The 20689-nt window shown below is 37.4% G+C and overlaps 1 protein-coding gene across 2 annotated transcripts in view; it reads right to left on the reverse strand.

Annotated features, from left to right (window-relative positions):
- Positions 1-20689, reverse strand: part of COX16 (cytochrome c oxidase assembly factor COX16) — a 49470-nt gene that overhangs the window by 12293 nt on the left and 16488 nt on the right. For both annotated transcript variants that reach the window (XM_005149225.2, XM_031049076.1), the window contains exon 3: positions 1269-1331. In XM_005149225.2, the coding sequence (XP_005149282.1) occupies positions 1269-1331 (63 nt within the window). The remainder of the gene's footprint in view (positions 1-1268; positions 1332-20689) is intronic.

Below are 20689 nucleotides of genomic sequence, written 5' to 3' on the forward strand. Positions count from 1 at the left end.
GATCAGTTGATTTTGAGGTTAGGTATTGAGTTAAACAGATATACGAGGTTATTTTACTGCTTGTGGTTCTTCCACATAAATAAATAACAGAGGCCTTACAGTATATTCTATGGAAAGTGAGAGACACAATAATCCCAGAGGCAATGAGAACTTAATGGCTTTGTATTTTTTGAGTTTCCACTGGAGCTCTCCATATATACTCATATGTACTTTATTCCCTACACAGATCTTTTTATTCCCTTTTTATACATCATAAACTACAGTTCCTGGTAGAAGGGGGACGTCCTAAAACTGTTTATCACAGTGGTAAAACACTGCCACAAACCTGGCAGGTAGGCAGATGTTCTGTGAAATTAGACATGTGAAAATACAAAAGTTATTTTTATTTCAGAAAAACGAAGAAAGAGTAATACAAAAGAAAGTTTTTATTAGCAAGACCATGTACTGTCACTTGGACACCTAAATATGAGAGCTATGGGTGCAATCAAGCTCTTCAAAGGCTTGTTATAGGAATGTGGTATGGGAAGAAAAAGAAACCCTGTGTTCAGCATATGGACCATAGAGACAGATAAAGCATTAGCTGGACATTTTATCCAAGTACTTTTAAGACATAAAAAAATATCTTAAATAGCGCTGTCCTTTGATTCTGGATAAAGGGAGACTTTTTCTCATTTTCCTAACATGACTTTATTTAGGCCTGAAGATTTATGAAACTCTGGATATTAAATTGGCTAAAACAGCCATTTTGGAGCTCAGTAATATTTGAAGAAAATGAATCATTGAGTAAAGAGTGAAATACTTCTCTATTAAATTTTCTGAAATACTGAAAAACAAATGGCAGTTTTTAAAAAGACACACATTAAGTTTTTGAAGCAAGAAATAACAGAAAGCACATCAGCACATTGTTCTGTGATTTGGTCTAAAGACCATCAAAACCTCATGCAGTACAAGTGCTGACATATATGTACACACATTCCATCTGAGGCCAACATCAGCCCTACATTTATAGATCAGTTAACCACAGAAATTGTGGAATTTATTTGTACCACTGTACTTGGTATACAAACATCAAAGTAAATCTACATTCAGAAAGAAGCACTGCATGTTCAAAACCCTTTCTTTACATAAAACCTTGTTTTTATTGGACATCAGTGAGTCAAAGGCAGATGGCTGATCTAATTTTAGTTAGGGACAGATACAACCCACCAGCGGCCAGGGTAATCAAGGGTAGCCAAGCTTACGAGCCCCAAGCAACAAATTTATTTTACCTCATATTCAGATTCCAGTGTCACAGTGTTCTGTTTTAATTTTTCTTTCAAAGCTGGATCAACCTGCAAGACAAAAATACAGAAAAAATGTTTGCTTTAAGGAATTATTTTCTTTTTTTTTCTAAGAAACCTTAACCTCAAATAAACTAAATATTGGTACAAGCAAACCATCCTCTCCTTTAAATGAGTTAATGTGCTATTTGTTCATGTACCAGGATGAGACAGGTCAACAGCCAAACTCTTCAAATCAAAAAAGAAGCATACTTGAAACTAGCTCTCTCTTGCATCACCTTGGATACTTAAACTTGTAGCTCTTCAGTTCAAAAATATGAAACTAAAGAAAGCCTTAAATGAAACAAAACCAACAGAGAATTCTTATCCCATTACATACTTTCCTCCTGACTCCTGTGTTCAATGAGTAGGTATACAATACATTCTGGTTTTCAAAGTCTAAGCATGAGTCAAACATCCAATTTTCTGGGGAACACACAGCTCTTTCTTAGTTTTGATTCTGTACTGACAATGCCAGCAACTCTCGCCACCTTTCAGAGAAATTTGTTCAAGGAACAAATGCAAGAATAGACGTGCCAGTGAACCACAGCAGACACATTCCACGTTTTAACTTCTCCAGAGCCCAAAATAAGTTATGTTCACCCCTCCCTTTGCTAAGTAACATCTGTCTCCCACAGGCCTAAGAATAAAAGCAAAGGAAAAAAAATATAGTTAGCATTCTTTGTGCTTAGAGAACACATTTTATGTTCTCCTCAGACATCAGCCATGTATGCAGTATTCAGACATAGTCTGTAGGCTAATCAATTAAAATATCAGATAAATCTACCATGAGAAAACATTCTCATTTTCAGACCTTAAATACAACCAGTGTTAAACAAGGTTTCAGACCTTAAATACAGTGTTAAACAAACCAGATGTGTAAGGAGACTTGCAATGTGCTTAGTTCTACACTCCTGGTACACTAGTCTAAGTTCAGTGAAGAAAAGTTGTTATTCTTCACTTGCTACTTCTTGATCTAAGGCACAGTTACCCTCAACATAACCAACCTGAAATGTCTATAAGCAGTCTAGAAAAGAAAAAGTAGGTAGCACATAATAAAGAATTTGCCTGGTTGATGAGAAGACCCATTTTCAGATTGTGCACCAACACAACATCCTCAGAGGTACTTGAAATACACACCTATACTACCTGTATTAATACTGTTCTGAAGAAGAATTTCCCTAAGCCATAATGTTCCTCTTGATTACAGTTACCGGCTACTAGTTGATATGCAGCCTGTGAGATCTCAATTCCTAAGGATGCTAAGACAGGTAAGTCTAACACCATCTGTACATGGCCAGAGGTTTGACTTCCCTATCTCATCACAAATCTGGCCATAGAAATATATGTACTTGCAACCTCCAGACTCTTTACACATGGGAAAGAAGCCAAAACATCTGAAATGGTTAGAGTTTGTACAGGATACAGCTCCCACCTCCTCTGTAATTAAAAAAGCTGTATAAAACAAGACACTGTCTCTGCACTGGCCCTCAACATCAGATAAAAAATTAAATGCTATTTCTCTGCCTTGGCATTCAAGGCTTCCATAGAACTGCCCCTCATTAAAGATGGATTGCCTCACTCCTGTGACTATGACCTCAACAACAGCCATGCTTTATTAGAACAACAAACCCATCCATCACATGTGCAGAAATGCAAACTCTTTGGGCAACCAGACAGGCTTTGGAGCTTGCTTTCACAGAGATAAGAGCGATCATGGACCTCATTGTATGCAGAACTAAATGCAAACACTATTTGTTACGTTTGGTGTCCTCGCAATACACATATGGGCCAGGGGAAACAAATGCTCCAGAAGTAAAGGAGCAAGAGAATTTTATTTCTTTGTACATTTTCCCTTCATTTAACAATAAGGCACCCAAGAAAACATAGCTGGAGCAGCATTTTTAGTTAATTAACCCCAGCCAGAATTTATCTTACAAAGACAGTTCAATATCCCCACTATCAAGTTTTATTTTAACAATTTTTAGTTCTCTTGCATGACCACATTTGTGTAAGGTAAAGGGAAACAAGCAATCTACTGCTGCTTCTCTTCCTAGGACCCTCTGTCCTCAGACTTCCTTGTGTCTTCTTTCTCTATTTCCTCACAAAGGGAGAAGACTAGCTAAAACTGAGACACAGCATCCCAACACTCATAACTTTTGATGCTCTAGCTTTAATATTGACAAAAAAGCAGGAATAAAAGAGGCTAATGGAAATTTCTCAGGAAAAAGTTATCTTGTAAACAAGAGATGAAGGGAAGCTGCTGCTTCTTCAGAACCAGGAATTTTATTCAGCAAATTAACTTAACAAAAAAGGCTCATTAAACCCTGTGCTGAGAGCAAAATACACCCACATCTGGTCGAGCTTTTAATATTTAACATACAGGTACATGAAAGACTTAAAAGTCCACTTTGCAGAACATACTATTTTGCTCAAAGTTCCACAAAACATCCACAAAAAACACAGGGGACACAAGCACACAGGTGTGCATTTCCTCATTTTTACCTTCTCTTATCTTTACCTTTATTGCTCCCTACATACTTACCCACGTAGCATCATTTAAACATACTTGACTCCATACAGAAATTAAGCCATCTGCATGTTCTAAAGCCTTGATTGCAAAACCTTGTTTTGCAGTTGCCAAATGGAAGCAGACAGGTTACCATTTTCAGAACGGAGATGGCAGTTGAGAAGAAGTGTATTATAAAGTCCTGTTTCCACAGTGTTTGCATGATGCTGCACTATTTTTGCAGCATCAAAGAGCAAAAAAAAAAAGAAAGAAAACAGAATGGTGCTATTTTCATTCAGAAAAGGCAGATAAATATTAACATGAGCCACGATCACAGATCATAACCAGGGAAGACTGAAAATGGGGGCAGAGCCATTAAAGTGCCCATGCCAAAGCAGTAGCTCCTTTGTATTACACATTTGCCACAAGATCCAAATAAAAACATACATTTTGCTTCCATGATGACTGCTATGCCAACACACATGCTGCCAAATGAGCTAGAAGTATTCAGCTATGTACTGGTAAATGAATCATCAGCTAAATTATGAATACAAATCTCTATTAGTAAATACGGAAGGGGGAGCAGAAAAGGTCCAAATGCCAAAGCAGCCTGGAAGTGTCCTCTTCACCATTATCTAGGAGGCAGGAAGGAACAGGAAAATATATCCCTTTATGCTAGCGGACTCATTCTTGTCAGGCAAAATCTCAGATTCTCCATTAAGTCCATGTACAGTCAAGCTTTGTTTCTAAATATGGAATTCAATGACGTGTAGAATTGTAATTACAGTGTAACTTCATGTTAAATTCTGACTGAAATACTTGATGGAAGTATTCAGACAGCTTTCATGAGATGGTGACTACAAGGCTTCAAAACAACATTGCAAATAGCATTTTTCAAGTCTTTACTGTTGTTTTTTTTTTCTTCCTGGGGTGTGGGTTGTCTTCTGTTTGTGGGGTTTTTGGTTTGGTTTGGTTTGTTTTGGCTTTTTCCTATGCAGCACTTGTGGCAAAAAAGAATGAAACATTCTCACAGTTATTTTGCATATTACATCAATTAGAAGTGCAAGGGCAGGTATATTGACAGATTGCAAAAAGGGTTAAAGAAGAAAGTGTTTAAATTAGAGTTCTGTCCCATTTCAGACTCCACTGTTCCTGCAGATGTAGCCTGCCTTAAATTCAAAAGATACAGACTTAAAAAAAACCTCTTAGACAGCTAAAAGTAATAGGAGTTAAGCACAAAAATATTCCTAGAAATCTTAGTAGGCAGCTATTTGAGGCTTTAAATCCCTAAAAAAATTTTAAAACATGGCCGCCACTTCTCATTTTAAGGATGACAGTTCAATTTTCCAACAAGAATCTCGACAGAACTTCTAGGTGGAAAAAAAGGTGCATCTCAGGGTGCAGACAAGAGGCCTCACTTTAGAGCAAAGCAGGAATATCTGGTGCCTGCCATCCCTACCAAACCAGGGACTCCTGCAGCTCACTGTGACAAACTGTTGGCCTCTCTATACTAGTTTCAGTAAAGGGAAATTTGTTTACAACACAAATATTTCTGGTACAGTTATAAATGTAAATGTGCTGCTACTAAAAAATATCTCTAGCTAACAATTTTGCACTGATCCTCAGTGACCACAGCTCCTTTTGGTTCAGAGGCAAATAATATAGACAGAAAGTGACTGTGCAATTTGTGAATGTCACTAACTTTACCTCCAGGATATGGAAAGAACAGCTCTCCCACAATGGAACCTGAAGAACACCACTGCTATCGCCCTTTTAATGTTCAGAGGGATGGAACACCTCTCTTATGAGAAAGGCTGAGAGAGTTGGGGTTGTTCAGCCTGAAGAGAAGGCTCCAGGGAGACCTTATTGTGGCCTTTCAGTACTTAAAGAGGGCTTTATCAGGAAGATGGAGACAGAATTTTTAGTAGAAGCAGCTGCAATAGGACAAGGGGTAAAAGTTTCAAACTATACAAGATTTAATCTAGATACAAGGAAGATATTTTTCACAATGAGGGTGGTAAAATACTGGCACAGGTTGCCCAGAGAGGTGGTGGATGCTCTATCCTTGGAGACATTCAAGGCCAGGATGGATGTGGTTCTGAGCAACATGACCTAACTGAAGATGTCCCTGCTCATTGCAAGGGGGTTTGGACTGGATGATCTTTAAATGTCTCTTCCAACCCCAACCATTCTATGAAACAGGGGAATGCAAAGCAGACTAGTAGTGTCACTCCTGTTCAGCATTCAGAGTCGATTTACATTCTAATTTTCAGGGTAGCACCCCAGCTGTCCACAACACATGTATGCCTGGATCTCTAACTTAAATAGCCACCTTTCACAAGCAGTCTCTCTCAGATATAACCATTACTATTTATTTGTCCACTTACTATTTGTGACCATGGGTTTTAGCCCCAACCAAGTCTGCAGTACACTGCATCTTCTAAAATCAAGGGTTTAATTACTACACAAAGAAACTGTCAGGAGAAAACCATGTAATGAGAAGAGGACTGTGCTTTTAATGGTCTCCTCTCACAAAAGTCACTGCAGTAAACTGTATACTGGTATCCAGAGACTGGCATGTACTTACCAAATATTTGCACGCCAAAGTCTTAGAAAACTTTCCCTCCAGCAAGCATTTCCAAAAGGCAGTAAAGATGTTTCTACACTAAAACTAGTTGTTTTTCTAAAACATGAGTATCCTTTGCTATCCTATCCTCCACAAAAAGAATATCCCATTGAAAAAGATTTTACCTTTTACTCTGGAAATGGGGAAAGACAATGGCTTGAATGCAATGTACATGAATTAACCTTGATTTACTTTATTTTCATCTGCTCACACTAGCATAAAAGATGGGACACAATTCTGCCGCAGTATCCATAGCACAGAGTCCACAAAATGACTGTTTATATGAAATTCTTCATTTTGCTCTCCCCACCCATTCTTTAAACTTAAGAGTAAATTAGAACCACCAGGTCTGGCTCTCCCAAAAAAAAATCCTCTTTGAAAACATTTAACATATACCTAACTCCCTAAATGGAAAATCAGCAATCTTGCATGGATCAGTCAGCTTTTATCTTCCTTGACAAGGAAAGACTCCCATAAATTGTTACAAAAGTCTGTCATAAATATTGCAAATTGTGGTCTCTGAGCAGAAAGAGAAGCTGTAGACAAGAGAGGACAAACCCCGGGACTCAGGAAGTGCAGTGTAAACCATAGCAAAGCTGATCACCATTCCAGTTAAGGAATTAAAGAAACAAAGCTTGCAAAGACTGTAAAGTACAACAGAAGTACTTATGCCAAACTCCTGGCATACAATTTTTGGCAACAGAGAAGGGCAAGGCAAAACATACCAAGTTGTGAAACTTCATTTACAAGATCCTTTAACTATGTTATTTATAACATTTAATACATTAAAAACATTCAGGTAACGCTACATTCTTCACTGTAAGGGTGGTGAGGCCCTGGTACACAGTGCCCAGGGAAGCTGTGGCTGTCACAGCCCTGGCAGTGCTCAAGGCCAGCTTGGACAGGGCTTTGTGGAAGGTGTCTAGTGGAAGGTGTCCCTGTCCACAGCAGGGGGTTTGGAACTGGATGATCTTTAAGGTTCCTTCCACCCCAAACCATTCTATGATTCTAAACTGTTTATACTTGGACAGGAATAACACAGGGGAGACAGCTGAGACTATGTGCAAAACCTAGCTTTGTGTCCTTTGTTTTCTAATATCTGCATAGAATACAGAAAGATAAACAAACAAACAAAAAAATCAATCCAGTCTCTGACATAAAACAATGCAGGCATTTCCAAAGGAGCAATACAAAATCTTACTATAGCAGCAGTTCCCAGAGTTAAGGTACACGGTGCGCCAGCTATCGCCTAAAATCCAAATCTTTTATTTGCTTCTATATGGACCTGAAAAAAAAAAAAAGACCTACAATCCCAAACCCTGGACCATACATTTTCACATGATAATGCCATGGAAAATGCAATTAAGGTAATTGCATAAAAAAAGCCAAGATGATGATCCCATACTTTAGCAAGCACTTAAGCATTTCTAGATTTCTCATATATAAGGTCATCAAAGCTAACAGAAGTTTTACAGCTTTCAGTTCTAAGAAGAAAGTACTCAGGCATTTAATCAACGACTTGTATGCTTTTGCATCCAGCTTGATTTGCAGGTGCACAATTTTGATTTATTTGATTTATAAAATACAAATCAGAGCCTTAAACCTCAGCTCTGAGTAAGCTAGCATTAATTTAATTTCACAGTAAAATTCAGTGCAAAATTTGTTCTTTCCAGTATAAAGTATTTCAATAGACAAAAAAAAAAACCCAACCGCACAAGTCTGGAACCAACAGGAAGACCCTTGGTACTTCTGAAAGGATCCTGCACGGAAAAGCAAATTTTGCAGCATGCATAAAGATGAACCAGTTCCAAGTATAGACCCAACCACATCTCATCCCTCAAAGTCATAATGATAGAGCTCTCCAATATAGGATCTCAAAGCTGGCATTCCTGGGCTTTGCTACATCTTTTTTTCCCACAATCCAACAATACAAAGAGAGGAACATGCTAAGTATCTGTGCAATGTTTCCCAATCTCCTTTCTACTTTCTTCCAAAAAAAGAAGTATAGGAGTATAGGACCTCCCAGGTGAAATGGCTGGAGTATGCCAGCCACAGGTGCAAACTATGGAAGACAAAAGTTGGTGAGAGAATTCTATGCATTTATTTATTGTCACAGAAAGGAGGGAAAAGTAAGACAACAGCACATTCCTTCCTGTGGGCCAAAATGTGGACTGCTTGTCACAAAAAATGTGATTCTTAGGCTGGAACAAGAGTTGCTGAATTTGCTGACTCAGCCATCACAAAACCCCGACAGAGAAAACAGCAAGAGGAATAAGCTGCATATTTCGAAAACATTAAAATACAACTTCTCAAGGTGCCTTTGTGAAGTCTCTTTAATATGCTATGCCTGTCCTGCTACAGCCACTTAAACATCATGAAGTAAAGGGCATAAACGAAACACCCTTAAGGTATCAGTGCAGAAAAAGGAAAAGTTACATAAAGCAGTACTTAAAAAAATCCTTTCCTTCTCCTCAATGTGTAGGTATAATTCATGAAAAATTAATGAAATCTACTAAAAGACTTCAAGTTCTGAAATACTGGTTTTATTATAATTTAACTTACGTGTGATCTCTTTGGAGGATAAACCTCTGAAAATTCTTTATAATTTGTCTGCTGTTAATACACATATTTGACATCCACATTTTCAAATGCATTTTCTACATATTTCAGTTAACCCATCAGCATGTTATTTACTTACTATCGGTACACGATTAATCAATGTATGCAAGAGGAAAGTCCAGTTCTAATCCCTGGAAGTTTTCAAGGGCAGTTTGGAGGGGGCTTTGAGCAACATGCCTGGCCCATGGCAGGAGGGTTGGAACTGGATGATCTTTAAGGTCACTTCCAACCCTAATTTTTACTGTATGATAATATGCAAAACATTGAACTCCTGCATTCAAAAACACGTCATCTTTTTCAGTAAAAGCAAAAGCTTTTACTTTGAATAAAAGCTATACAAATACAATAGAAACTTTGTTAAGAGTTCTTGCGTATTTACTAAGTAATTATTTGCTATATCTAAATTAAAGGGTTAATTGGTCTCATGTGCACCAACTTTCTGGGAGTAATGGACATGCTACTGAAAGATGTATCTAAGGTCTTACACAGAGTGTGAATTTGAGTTCAGTATTTAGGTAAAAAAAACCCAAATCATACAAACAAAAAAACCCCACCTTTTGCCTCTAAATGGAAGATACTTAATAGCTAGAAACTAATAAAGAAAAAACACACCTTTTAGATGCAACTCCTGCAGAGTCAACATTCTTTATCATCTTTTTAAAATATTGCTTTTTAATGGCTATGTATCTACTATACAAGTTAAGGCTGGAACATCGGTGCAAATATAGTTTGAGCTTTTGCTTATCACTCCCTTAGTCACATCCTAACTGGACAAAATTAGCCACTTTGTGGTAACTCTGAAAAACAGAAAAGTCACTTAAGTTTCTGTTAAAAGCAAGTAACTTCCAGATGGAAATCATAAACTGGCATTTGAAGCCATTGTGCAACCAGTCTGGGTTTTTCTTGTTTTCATATTTTCATTGCTGTACTAGCAGACAGAATAGGATTGCAGAGGGTGTACTATTTAGTTCTGTGCTTCAGCAGAAATACCTGTGCAATGATTGTTCAATTAGGCTCATCTTGGTAAATTAATCCTGGCAGCAGCTCATTTTAACAAGAGAGCACAACCAAAGGCACCATACAATATCTAAACCACTATCTTTTGCTTGGTGTATCAGGAACACATTTAAAGTGAAAAGTCTAACTACCTTATAGGAGGCCAAACCTTAAAGTTTCAGTGAATGCACTGAAGCTTCAACAAAACAACAAAACCCACCACAAAAGCCCAAACTCCCAAAAATCGCAACAACCAACCTTCTCACGTAGGAACAGAGCTACTCTGATTCTTCAAATGTCATATAAACACGTAACACAGTTAAAAGAATACACAAGCACATGTACAGATTAGGAATGCTCTCCTGAATCAAACATAAACATATGTAAATGTTTATGCATTTTTTTTCTTTTCTAAAAGTATAAGTTAATGCCTAAGACCTGTCTTGAACCACATGAAAATACACTTGCTATGCTCATGCAAACAAGCCCAGATTTCACAAAACAACAGCAAGAAAATACACATTAATGTTTCTCCTGGCTCAAAATAATCAGCAGTGTAAAGCCAAACCAAAAAGTCTGCTAGTTTGTTAATGCTAAAAACTGTTAATTAGGTTTTAAAATTTAGTTTTTATTTATAATACAAACCTCCAAACTTTCAGTAAGAATTGAAACCTGCTTTGATGGTTTTCTGTCTGTTTGAACAGAAACAATTATCAGAATTCAGTGTGAACTTACCAAAATTGCTTTCATTGTTCTGAGACTGCATTTCTACAAATTATGTATTGAGAACTCCCCAGCTACCAAATTCTAATAACTGCCATCCTAAATCTGTGTGTCTTAAAGGAATTAACACTTTTCATCATACAGTTCACATAGCATTTAAGTAAAAATACTTTCCACACTGACATCTAGTGAAGTTTTACAGTAAGAAGAAAAAAGCCTATTCTAATATTTTGCACTTACAGAAAGCTTTTAATCTTCTGAATTACCTATATTTTCTACTACTACAATTTGCAACATGATTATACATCATGCACTATTTTCCTTTGAAACATCTTTTGCCACTATTTTAATAAATAACATGTTTACCTGCCAAAGGTTCAGACATTCCGATCAGTACATTAGAAAAAGTTATAAGATATGGTGTAATTGAATTTAAAGTATCAGTAGCAAAGTTACTTTTCTTCCTATCATGCCAGATGTACTTATAAGGGCTAAACGTCCAATATTAACAAAACAATTCTATTACATTCACTGGGAATTATAAATGCAAAATATTTTAATTCATACATTTTAGCTATTAATAAGACAAGTCATCTCTCTATGCAGTATCCAGAAATCTTGTATCCTTACATTCTTTCTGTTATCAATGAAAAAAAGAGAGATTCCTCTGGGAACACCTAAATTAGTCTCTCGTGCTAAGTCATCCCAGAGTTTGGTAGGCTTTATGAACAGTACACACAGTCTTTGAGAAAACTATGCAGAAGTGAGGGACTGTTAGAGAGAGCTTGTGAATTTCTTGACCCCATAGCTGCCATATATGCATAGGGACAACATACTATCTCAGATACCCTCTACCCTCCTCGAATTGCACTGCAGGGAGGCAAGACATGATGTTGTACCAGCTACAACATTAATTTCAGCACTCATTAAGTTTCTAAAGGCAAAGTCTCATTTTTATGCCTCATCGAGAAAAGGCAGTTAAGCACTGCCTGACAACATACAGGAGGTTCAGTGCTGACTCTGAGGAAAATGTATCACCTATTGAATCACAAGCAAACCTATAAATGCTTTCTGCAGTGACAGATATTTGAAGAGAGACAGATTATGCATTTTCCCTTCTCATTAGTGATTGTATTCCAGATAAAAGTTTGGGCTGTGCTATTTCAGACTGTTGCATAGCTGAAGTTTGCAACAGAACAAATTGACTCAAGTCTTTCTACCCTCAAAACACAAAGAAGACAGCGAAGGTCCATGTAAATAGAGATTGCACCTTAGAACAGAAACACTCCTGGGTAAATGGTATTCAACATTTTCTTGGTAAAAACTGTAGTAGACTTGTAGACTTCCCCAAGTCCAAAAAGTGCAGAAAATCGTGACCTAAGAACTGAGACCCCAGAACTTCCTTTTGAGGTCCAGTCTGCTGACACCATGGCCATCAGCTTCATGAGATGAGTCTGTCCAGCTGAATGTTTTCTCGTGCTTGATGGAGGTGAGGAAAAAAAAACGCTGGATATTAAATTATGTTTTGGCTAAAAGCTGCCTGAAGCTAAATTACACACTTGTAATCACTTCAACTGCAAGGCAAAAATACCAGTAATTAATTGTGGCAATGTGACAGGATTTAGAGGAACCAAAATGAATCCTTGATAGTATATAAAATGTAAAAATCTGAGAGCTATCAACATTTCATGTACTTAAATTAGTTCCACTTGCAGTGGCGTCAGAACGAGTTTCTCCAGTTAATAACCTTCTCTTCATCTGAATCTAATCTTGACAACAGAAACTCCATCAAGAATTATGAAATGGAAAAATGCCTCCTGTTTAAAACAAGGAACTCTTAATACTTGCACTTGATTTTGTATTTCATCACAGAGAAGCTCAGCAATCTGAAGTAAAGCTGCCATATGTCCAGGTTCATCCAATCACAGCCCTTTTTTTCAACACAGAAATCTTGTCCTGGCTAAATAAATAAATAAATGAATATAAAAAGATAAATCTGGCCATGTGCCTGGAATTTCCAGATGGTGGGCAGCACAGTCAGGTGGCAGCTTTAATGTGGCTGCTTGATGTTTGGAAATCCTGAACAATGTAAATCCACTGGGACTTTTGTGCATCTGAACAAAGAGTTACCTTACGTGCAGAACATACCTAGCATGTTCCCTTTACTGAGTACTCCCAAGTAAGATCCGCCAGATAGAATCCAAACTCTGTCCTGTATTTCCTAGCCATAAATATGAGAGCCCTTGTATCAACTACTCATTCTAATGCAATCTTTTAAGGGCATCCATAACTGCATATGCATGTAAGAAAGCAAATTCAAAATAGGCAAATAGCAGTTGGCACACATGTTAGTATATACGTCTGAAGATTCAGAACTAGATTTAAAGAGATCTAGCACCTTGTTACGCAGCAAAATTCACAGCCTCAAGTAGACTTCTGGAATTAAAAAAAAAAGGCAAGAGAAGATTTAGATGCTTAGAAAGAGGACACACGCTGTGAAGCAATTAGAGCAGCAGTAACTACAGACAGACAAGAGGAAAGACTGAAGAGTTTTTAAGAACTAGCCAACTCACCCTGAGATTTGAAAAGATACCTCCTTCCAGTTAGGATTCATAGTCTTCAGCCATCTCAGAGTGAAGCAGACCACACTTTGTTTGTTTTAAAGAACAAATCCCTCATTTCAGAGAAAGAACAATGTCCTTACAAAATGGAACCCTACTTCAAGATGCTTAATATCAAATACTCGTTTCATAAAAATAGAGAAATTCTAAATGGCGTAGAAATTAAAACCCAGGTTTCTCCTACTTCACATATCCAATCTAACCACTAAGTCACAATAACATTTTCTGCCTCATTCTCCCAATTTCTTTATTACTCCATACTGAGATGAATTTTAAGAAGAAAAGCTGGTAATGCCTGCAGCTCCAGGCAATCTACAAATTTATAGTTACTGAATGTTTCCCAGAGAAAGGACATGTGCCTTGAAACTCCCATCCATACCCTCTGTCTGAACCAGTGGGTCACAGGAAGTTGGTGTGAAGCCTCAGAAGTTGCGCTCACAGCATGTTTACCAGAGCTCACATCTCAGCTGACACAAATTGAAGAACACCTATGTAATGGAACCTAAAACATTTTCCATGTATTTAACAGATGTCAAGCTACGCAGCACCATGAAAATTATGGTATTAGAGAGCCTGGCCAAAAGCAGAATTTCAGGTACATTAAGGATCTTCAGTGTAAAAGCAACACACATCCAGGTAGCTGTGGAATGCATGTTTTAAGAATCAAAGCTCTTGATCTGAAACTTGAAGTTAATTCTCCCAATCTTTAGAAAAGGCACAAGAACTCCCTGCCTCTTAGATACATGCCATTTTTGACTGAATTACGTTTATGAATATATCCTTACACACAGGATATAGCATGACATCACAGCATAGACGGCACAAGAGCCTCACAATTTCTACAGCAGTAACCATGCACACCTGGAAACTCACAGGCAAGGGTTTTTCTTCATTAAAAAACTTATTAAAAATTTAGACAAGGATTCAGTTAAACACTTCATCATAACTATTATTTAGCGCCTGTGGCCAAACTTAGTATCATTAACAATATATTTTCATATTCATTGCCAAAAAATGATGCTGGCACAATATTACAAGATTGAAACTAAAGATCTATTTAAAAAACAGATATTTCAAAGTTAAAAATTAGTACAGCTTTAATTCTTCATCAATAAACACACATATTACCAAAATAACCTCTGTATTACTATTAACATAATCCCATCCAGATTTCATGAGACAGTCCCAACTTTTAACAACCACATTGTGATTTTGAGAGCCCATAGCTGTTTCAGGGTATTTACTGAAGTCTTCTGGTATTGAGAGGTCTCCAGATTTCATCAGAACAGGCTAGATAACCTTGGTCTCACTTTTTTAAACATTATACAAGACGGTACAAAAGGACAATCACAAGCAATACATCATCTCCAGCCTGTCCTACGGTGCCTTACCCTGTTTGTGGTGACAATAAGCAGTAAGTCTAGGTGGATCCAATCACTGGAAATCATTCAAAAACACACATACACTGTCAGCCTCAGAATGGGAAAACAAAAAATCTTACTGAATTCCCAGACTGACCCCGTATTTATCTTTTACAGAAAAATGGTGGTTAATGCACTAAACTGAAACAATGTCTGATAAATGAAAACATACACCTCTGTCTGACACCACAGCAAATTCAGTAAGCTGCTGTTTAGAGACAAAGTGGGGAAATCATCTGAGATAAAGCAAAATGGATTAGTTTTTGCTGAAATCAATGCAAAGACATGAGCCCAACTGTAGCAGCTGAACTTCAGAATCTTCAAGAATAGCATGGATAAAGAGCTCATTTCCATACAATCCCTCTGGACTGAACTGAAACAAGAAAGAAAATTTATGTCTGAACATCTGGTACCACCACAATACAGAGTATGAAAAGCTCTGCTACCCTTTCATTTCTGTGCCATATTGCATGACTGAAATTACGACCTTGGATCATTCTGAACCATGGTCAAAAGATGTAACAAGTTCCAAATTTCCCCTGCCAACAGAAACAAAGGGCACCTGCTTAGCCATCAATCAAGAGTCAGGCTGCCTCGCTTAACATCCAATTCTAAAACCCTCCACAAAGCAGGCCATGCTTGAAAGCAAGGCCTGTGCTTTAATTTAGTAAAATGTGCTTCATTACATAAACAACTGACAAAGATGGGGTTTTTTTTCTCCTGTAAGCAATGATAAATGTATGTCGCTCACATTCTCTAAAGCACCAAATAACATTTCACTGTACTATTTTCTTAATTGTTGGAGGACCTAGGACCAAGCTCATTAATGAATTTAGTCTTTGAAAATCAACTAAATCTACTTACACAAGGAAATTACCCAAATTTTGCCTTCATTAGACTTGAGACTCATGCTAACCTGACCTGCTTAAGGAAAAATAAAGAAGATAACAATAATCACCAACATCAATCCCTTGCCACACTGTGCTTGTGTAATTAGCTTACTGAAATCAATTAAACACATGAATGTATGTTTATAAATAAAGAAATGTTAAAATGATAGATGAGAAGAGTTAATTATTCTTCCAAGTTCAGTGACACTAAAATGATTCCAAACTCCAGAATCACAGAATTCTCAGACACAAACAACGGATTAAGTAAGAGCTTCTCTATCTTCAAGCCATCTGCTAGACTGCCAATAAAGCTCCAGGGAAAGAATATTTAGGGCAGGCTTCATGTCACCTAATTCTACCCATCTCAACTTTTGACTTGAAGCATAAAATCTGTATTTAGGCTCCTCCTGTCAGCTGAACAGAGGTGGGCATTTCTAGAGAAAATAAATCCCACTTTAATATATGTGTCCAAAAACCTAACTCATCTGCACCTGAAGTTAGGCAGAAGTTTATCTCACGCACCAGTCATTGGTCAAATTAAATATAAATAAATTCAGACACAGACATAGGAGCAGATATTTATTTAAATTTCTAAATTCTAATAATACAAATAATCCAGAGTATTTTGAATACTAACAGTGTTAATTTAAATTCACCTTAGCATTGGTAGGGCGTACTGACACAGCAGGCAGTCTAGAGAACAAGTATAAATCCATGTGGAACAAAATCAAGCAGAAAGCCTGCAGAACACACAGGATAAGTAAGTGCATGGAAAGATCTGGGCTGACAGCAATAGGATTAAGTCATTAAGTCCATTAGTTGTCATTAGAACAAACTACACTACTACTGTGGGCTTTGCCAGTCCAGCCCAATCACAATGACTTGGCCTATCCGGTTTACTCCTTGAAATGGTGAAATCAGTCAACTTTTGGTCAGGCCTTTACATCCTGCTGTAATACTGTTTGCTATCTCAGTTAAATTCTTAGTATCTTTGATAGCTCTGCAAATAGAGCAAATACTGCTATTTAACAAATGCAGGTCCCCAAGATAAGTAAGATACCTTGCAGTAAAGCAGCTCTATCTAGCACTAGTAGCTCGCAATATGCTTAATGATAGGGACAATCTGCTGAATTCCACAACTATAAGTAAAAAATAGCATTATTTGTGTCATTTTAAATGCTAGAGACATATTCAAAGGTTTAGGTTATTTTGGTTTTATATCTTCACCTCATATGAAATATATTATTTAAAGGAAGAAAATTATGTGACATATAAAAACCCAAGACATTGTTCAGTAACCATACTAACTTTACAATAATCTTTTAAATTACATTTAATTCTGTATAGTTTTTTTCTTTTTCTTTTTTTTTTTTTTCCCAGGGAAGAGGGGTGTAAACCAAATAAACCAAAAAAAAACCAAACCAAACTTCTGCTGGGGTACAGAAATCCTATCCAGGTGGAGTTCATAGGCAGGTAAAACAGAAGCAATAACCAGCAATTTTAGTTTTAATACTTCAGGGCATGCCTATGTGTACAACTCCTGTAGACATCCCTGAGTGAGTTTACATAATGCAGCAGTAAGAATGTGCCAACCAGCAACACAGCTTGGTCTTTTCCAGTCACTCACAAATGTATTCCCCTTTTTAGGGTGGGTGCTGCAACCTCATTCAAGCACTGTAATGCTGCTGTTGTCACCATCTCAACTCAAACGTTTGAAACAAACTGCAAGCTGCCTGTGAACCAGAGTAATGTTTTGGCCGCAACACAAAAGCATTATAATAGGTGGATACCACTTCTCAACTATCCAGTTATTATAATGAGAAAATTCTGGACTGATACCCCGGACTTTCCTAAGGCAAATGCAAGTCATGTTGTCCACTGATATATAGGCCTCATGGAAACCGATCAGTCTTCTGTTCCTGTTTCCTCCTACAGTACTTCACCCCAACCCAAAACACTTGAATTAATAGATCTCACCTGAGAAAATATTTTTTTAAGTACTCATAAAAATTTAAATAATTCCTGCTATTTGAATTAATTAACTTTTCTTTCCCTATGTAGAGCAGTAGTAATTATCTCCCTTTTATAGACTGAGAAAGTAAGACTCATTACAACTCAGTGACTTGCTCACAGGCAGAGAGGACCTGTGACAGAGGGAATGGAGGCAAGAATCTGAACGATGGAAATAAAATTTCCAGTGAGATCAGTGGAAGTTATTTAAACTGCATGCTGCTATGGGTCCCCTAACACCATTCATGAGCTGCAAGACACGATGTTAAAGGATAACACCAGGAACCCATCAACAATATTCTAAAACTGTAACACTGAGTATAACCAGCCAACAGTCAACACATTTGTATCACTATCAGCCCCAATTATGAGAGCAGGTATAAAACCAGTGAAGTGTCAGAATGTCATAAATGACCGTATTAGCTTTCTTTCTCTTCCACTCCTCATTCATTTCTTTTTCAAAGGCCAGCAAAGCTTCTGGGATAATCCTCTACACACCATATGTGCTCTTCTTCCCAACTCCAAGTTCTAAGATTATAAAATGAAAGCCAAGATCCTCACAGTTATATCATTTCATGAGTTAGGCCTTCAAGACACCAAGTAAATGCAATGCATGAGAATTGACAATGACAACATTAACACCCTGCAGGTGTCTATAAGCAATATTTCATGGATAAACACATGTCAATCAATTGGTCAAAAAGATTAGCTAAGGAACTCAAAACACTGCCATTCCCTTTACAGAAATTTTGAATGCAATCTACTCAGTCTGCACAAAGAAAGCTTTACATTCCCAGCACACCTACTTATGAATATGCTTCACACGACCACCATAGCTCCTTTTATACTCTTTTTGGGTGTACAGTTTTATTGCTCATAAAGGATGGATGGCACCCTGAAAGAACATGTCAGGTGTTTTCATTTTCACTTGGATTTTAATTCCTATAGTACTGCACAATGGTCATATACATTTTAATGCACAAGAGCAGATTCAAGGATGAAACTCATGCAGGAGAAAAGATTGAACTTCTGTCTTTTTGACTCTTCACTGCCTCTACTTCCTGCTTCACTAAGACAGACAGCATTATTATTCTCATCTTTTAGCATTCTACTTTTGGGGTGCACTCAATTTGCACAAGACGAATAGGACCTACACAGTTTGTAAACACTGAAGCGGTCAGTATTGTAACAGTCATACGTAATCCACAGCAGGAACTGCCTGCAGACTTCAAAGGTTAACTGGTATTTGGTTTTCTGACAAAATGACCTAGAGATTCTAGCTTTCCTAAAAGTGCTTCTGCTGCATGTTACCCTGAAGAAACTTGCTCAGTCCTATCCCCTCTCCATATTCTTAGAATCTATTTTGCGACAATACTTCTTCAACAAAGAAGTTTCGGCGCTTACAAACTCTATTTTATTAGTCTAATTGATTTGCTGATGAGGTGACAGTCTAGATTTTCCCAGGTAGTTAATATGCTGCTTCTCTTCAACACCCTGCAGTAAGTATCATTCAGTAGTACAGACTATTCCACATGTCCAAGATTCTTGTATACAAAATCAGATCTGAATCAGCAACTAACTACCATGCTTTGAGTGTCAATAATAGGCACATAGTAAATATTTTTTTATTATGTACTTAAAACATTTTCTATATATTTAATAAAAGTCACGTTTTCTGTAAAAAAACTCCATAAATAAGCATGTCTATTCAGTTACATACTCAACAAGAAGATAGACAAAGGGCCTAGTTTTCCATTTAATAGTAAAGGCATTTGGAACAATGCCTATACAAATATACTCATTTCTTCTCCATTAATTCTACATGATTTTCCCATAAGCATACCTGGTTTTCTACAACCAATTTTCATTTGCATAAATTCTTCGCAGAAAAGAAACCATTGCCTAACCTAATGATTTCTCTATTAATGGACATTTTGGCAACAATAGATAACAGAGAAATCCTTTATTAGTTTCAGAAGAATTCTGACTAGCCTAAACAGGCACTTACATCAATAAGAGTCTCAGAGTAAGCTCATTTTAAATGCAGAACATTCAGTATGCTGAGGGAACATGACTGACGTAGGTATCCTGAGCAAATTAAGGTGTACCCAAAATGGTTTAGCTTCGTTGCTTTTGCGAGAGATGGGCATACATGAAGCCCTGATATCCAAAGATGCTATACTAAATGGGTAAAATATCTGAGAGGCTAACATCCCCTCTTCAACTGTAGCTCTCGGCTGACTCTTTCTCATACACATCATGCCTCAGCCCAAGATGCCAGGCAATGGCCCAAATGAACAAGAGGACAGAATTCCTTTTGTAGTCCCTTCCCATCCCCATTCCAGTCACAGCTGCAGGCTCCATCTTTCTCACAACCCTAGCCCTCATCCTAGCCCAATGCATCACCACTAAACCATACTCCCTCGAAAGTCCAAACCACCATTTTCTCTTAAATTTTAATTCCTTTATCAAGAAAAACACTTCAAAAGCCAGTCTGACATAACATAGGGATTACCACTAATGCAGCTTTTGCTCATTAAGACACAAGAATATGAAGTGGCAGTTAACCCCTTAGCCACTGAAACACAGACACTAGTTCTACTGTAACACTTCCTTCAGAATATCACTGTCAAGTGAGAACTTCTCTACTTATGTGATTTTCCTCTCAGTACAATGAGAAAGGTTAGACTGAAAAAGGACAAATACTTTTGAAGGGAAGAGATACTGGCTTAACATTTTAAATACAGTAGAGATATACCACAAAAAGATTGTCTATCTAACAGTTTAATTATCAAGAAAACAAGTTTAGGAGTAACTATAACATAGAATCATAGAATGATAGAACAGTTCAGGCTGGAAAGCACCTTAAGGTCATTAAGTTCCAAACCCCCTCGGCTGGGATGCTTTACACTAGACCATGTTGCCCAAGGCTCTGTTCAACCTGGTCTTGAACAC

This window comes from Melopsittacus undulatus, chromosome 4 (genome assembly GCF_012275295.1).
Source record: "Melopsittacus undulatus isolate bMelUnd1 chromosome 4, bMelUnd1.mat.Z, whole genome shotgun sequence".
Lineage (NCBI taxonomy): Eukaryota > Metazoa > Chordata > Aves > Psittaciformes > Psittaculidae > Melopsittacus > Melopsittacus undulatus.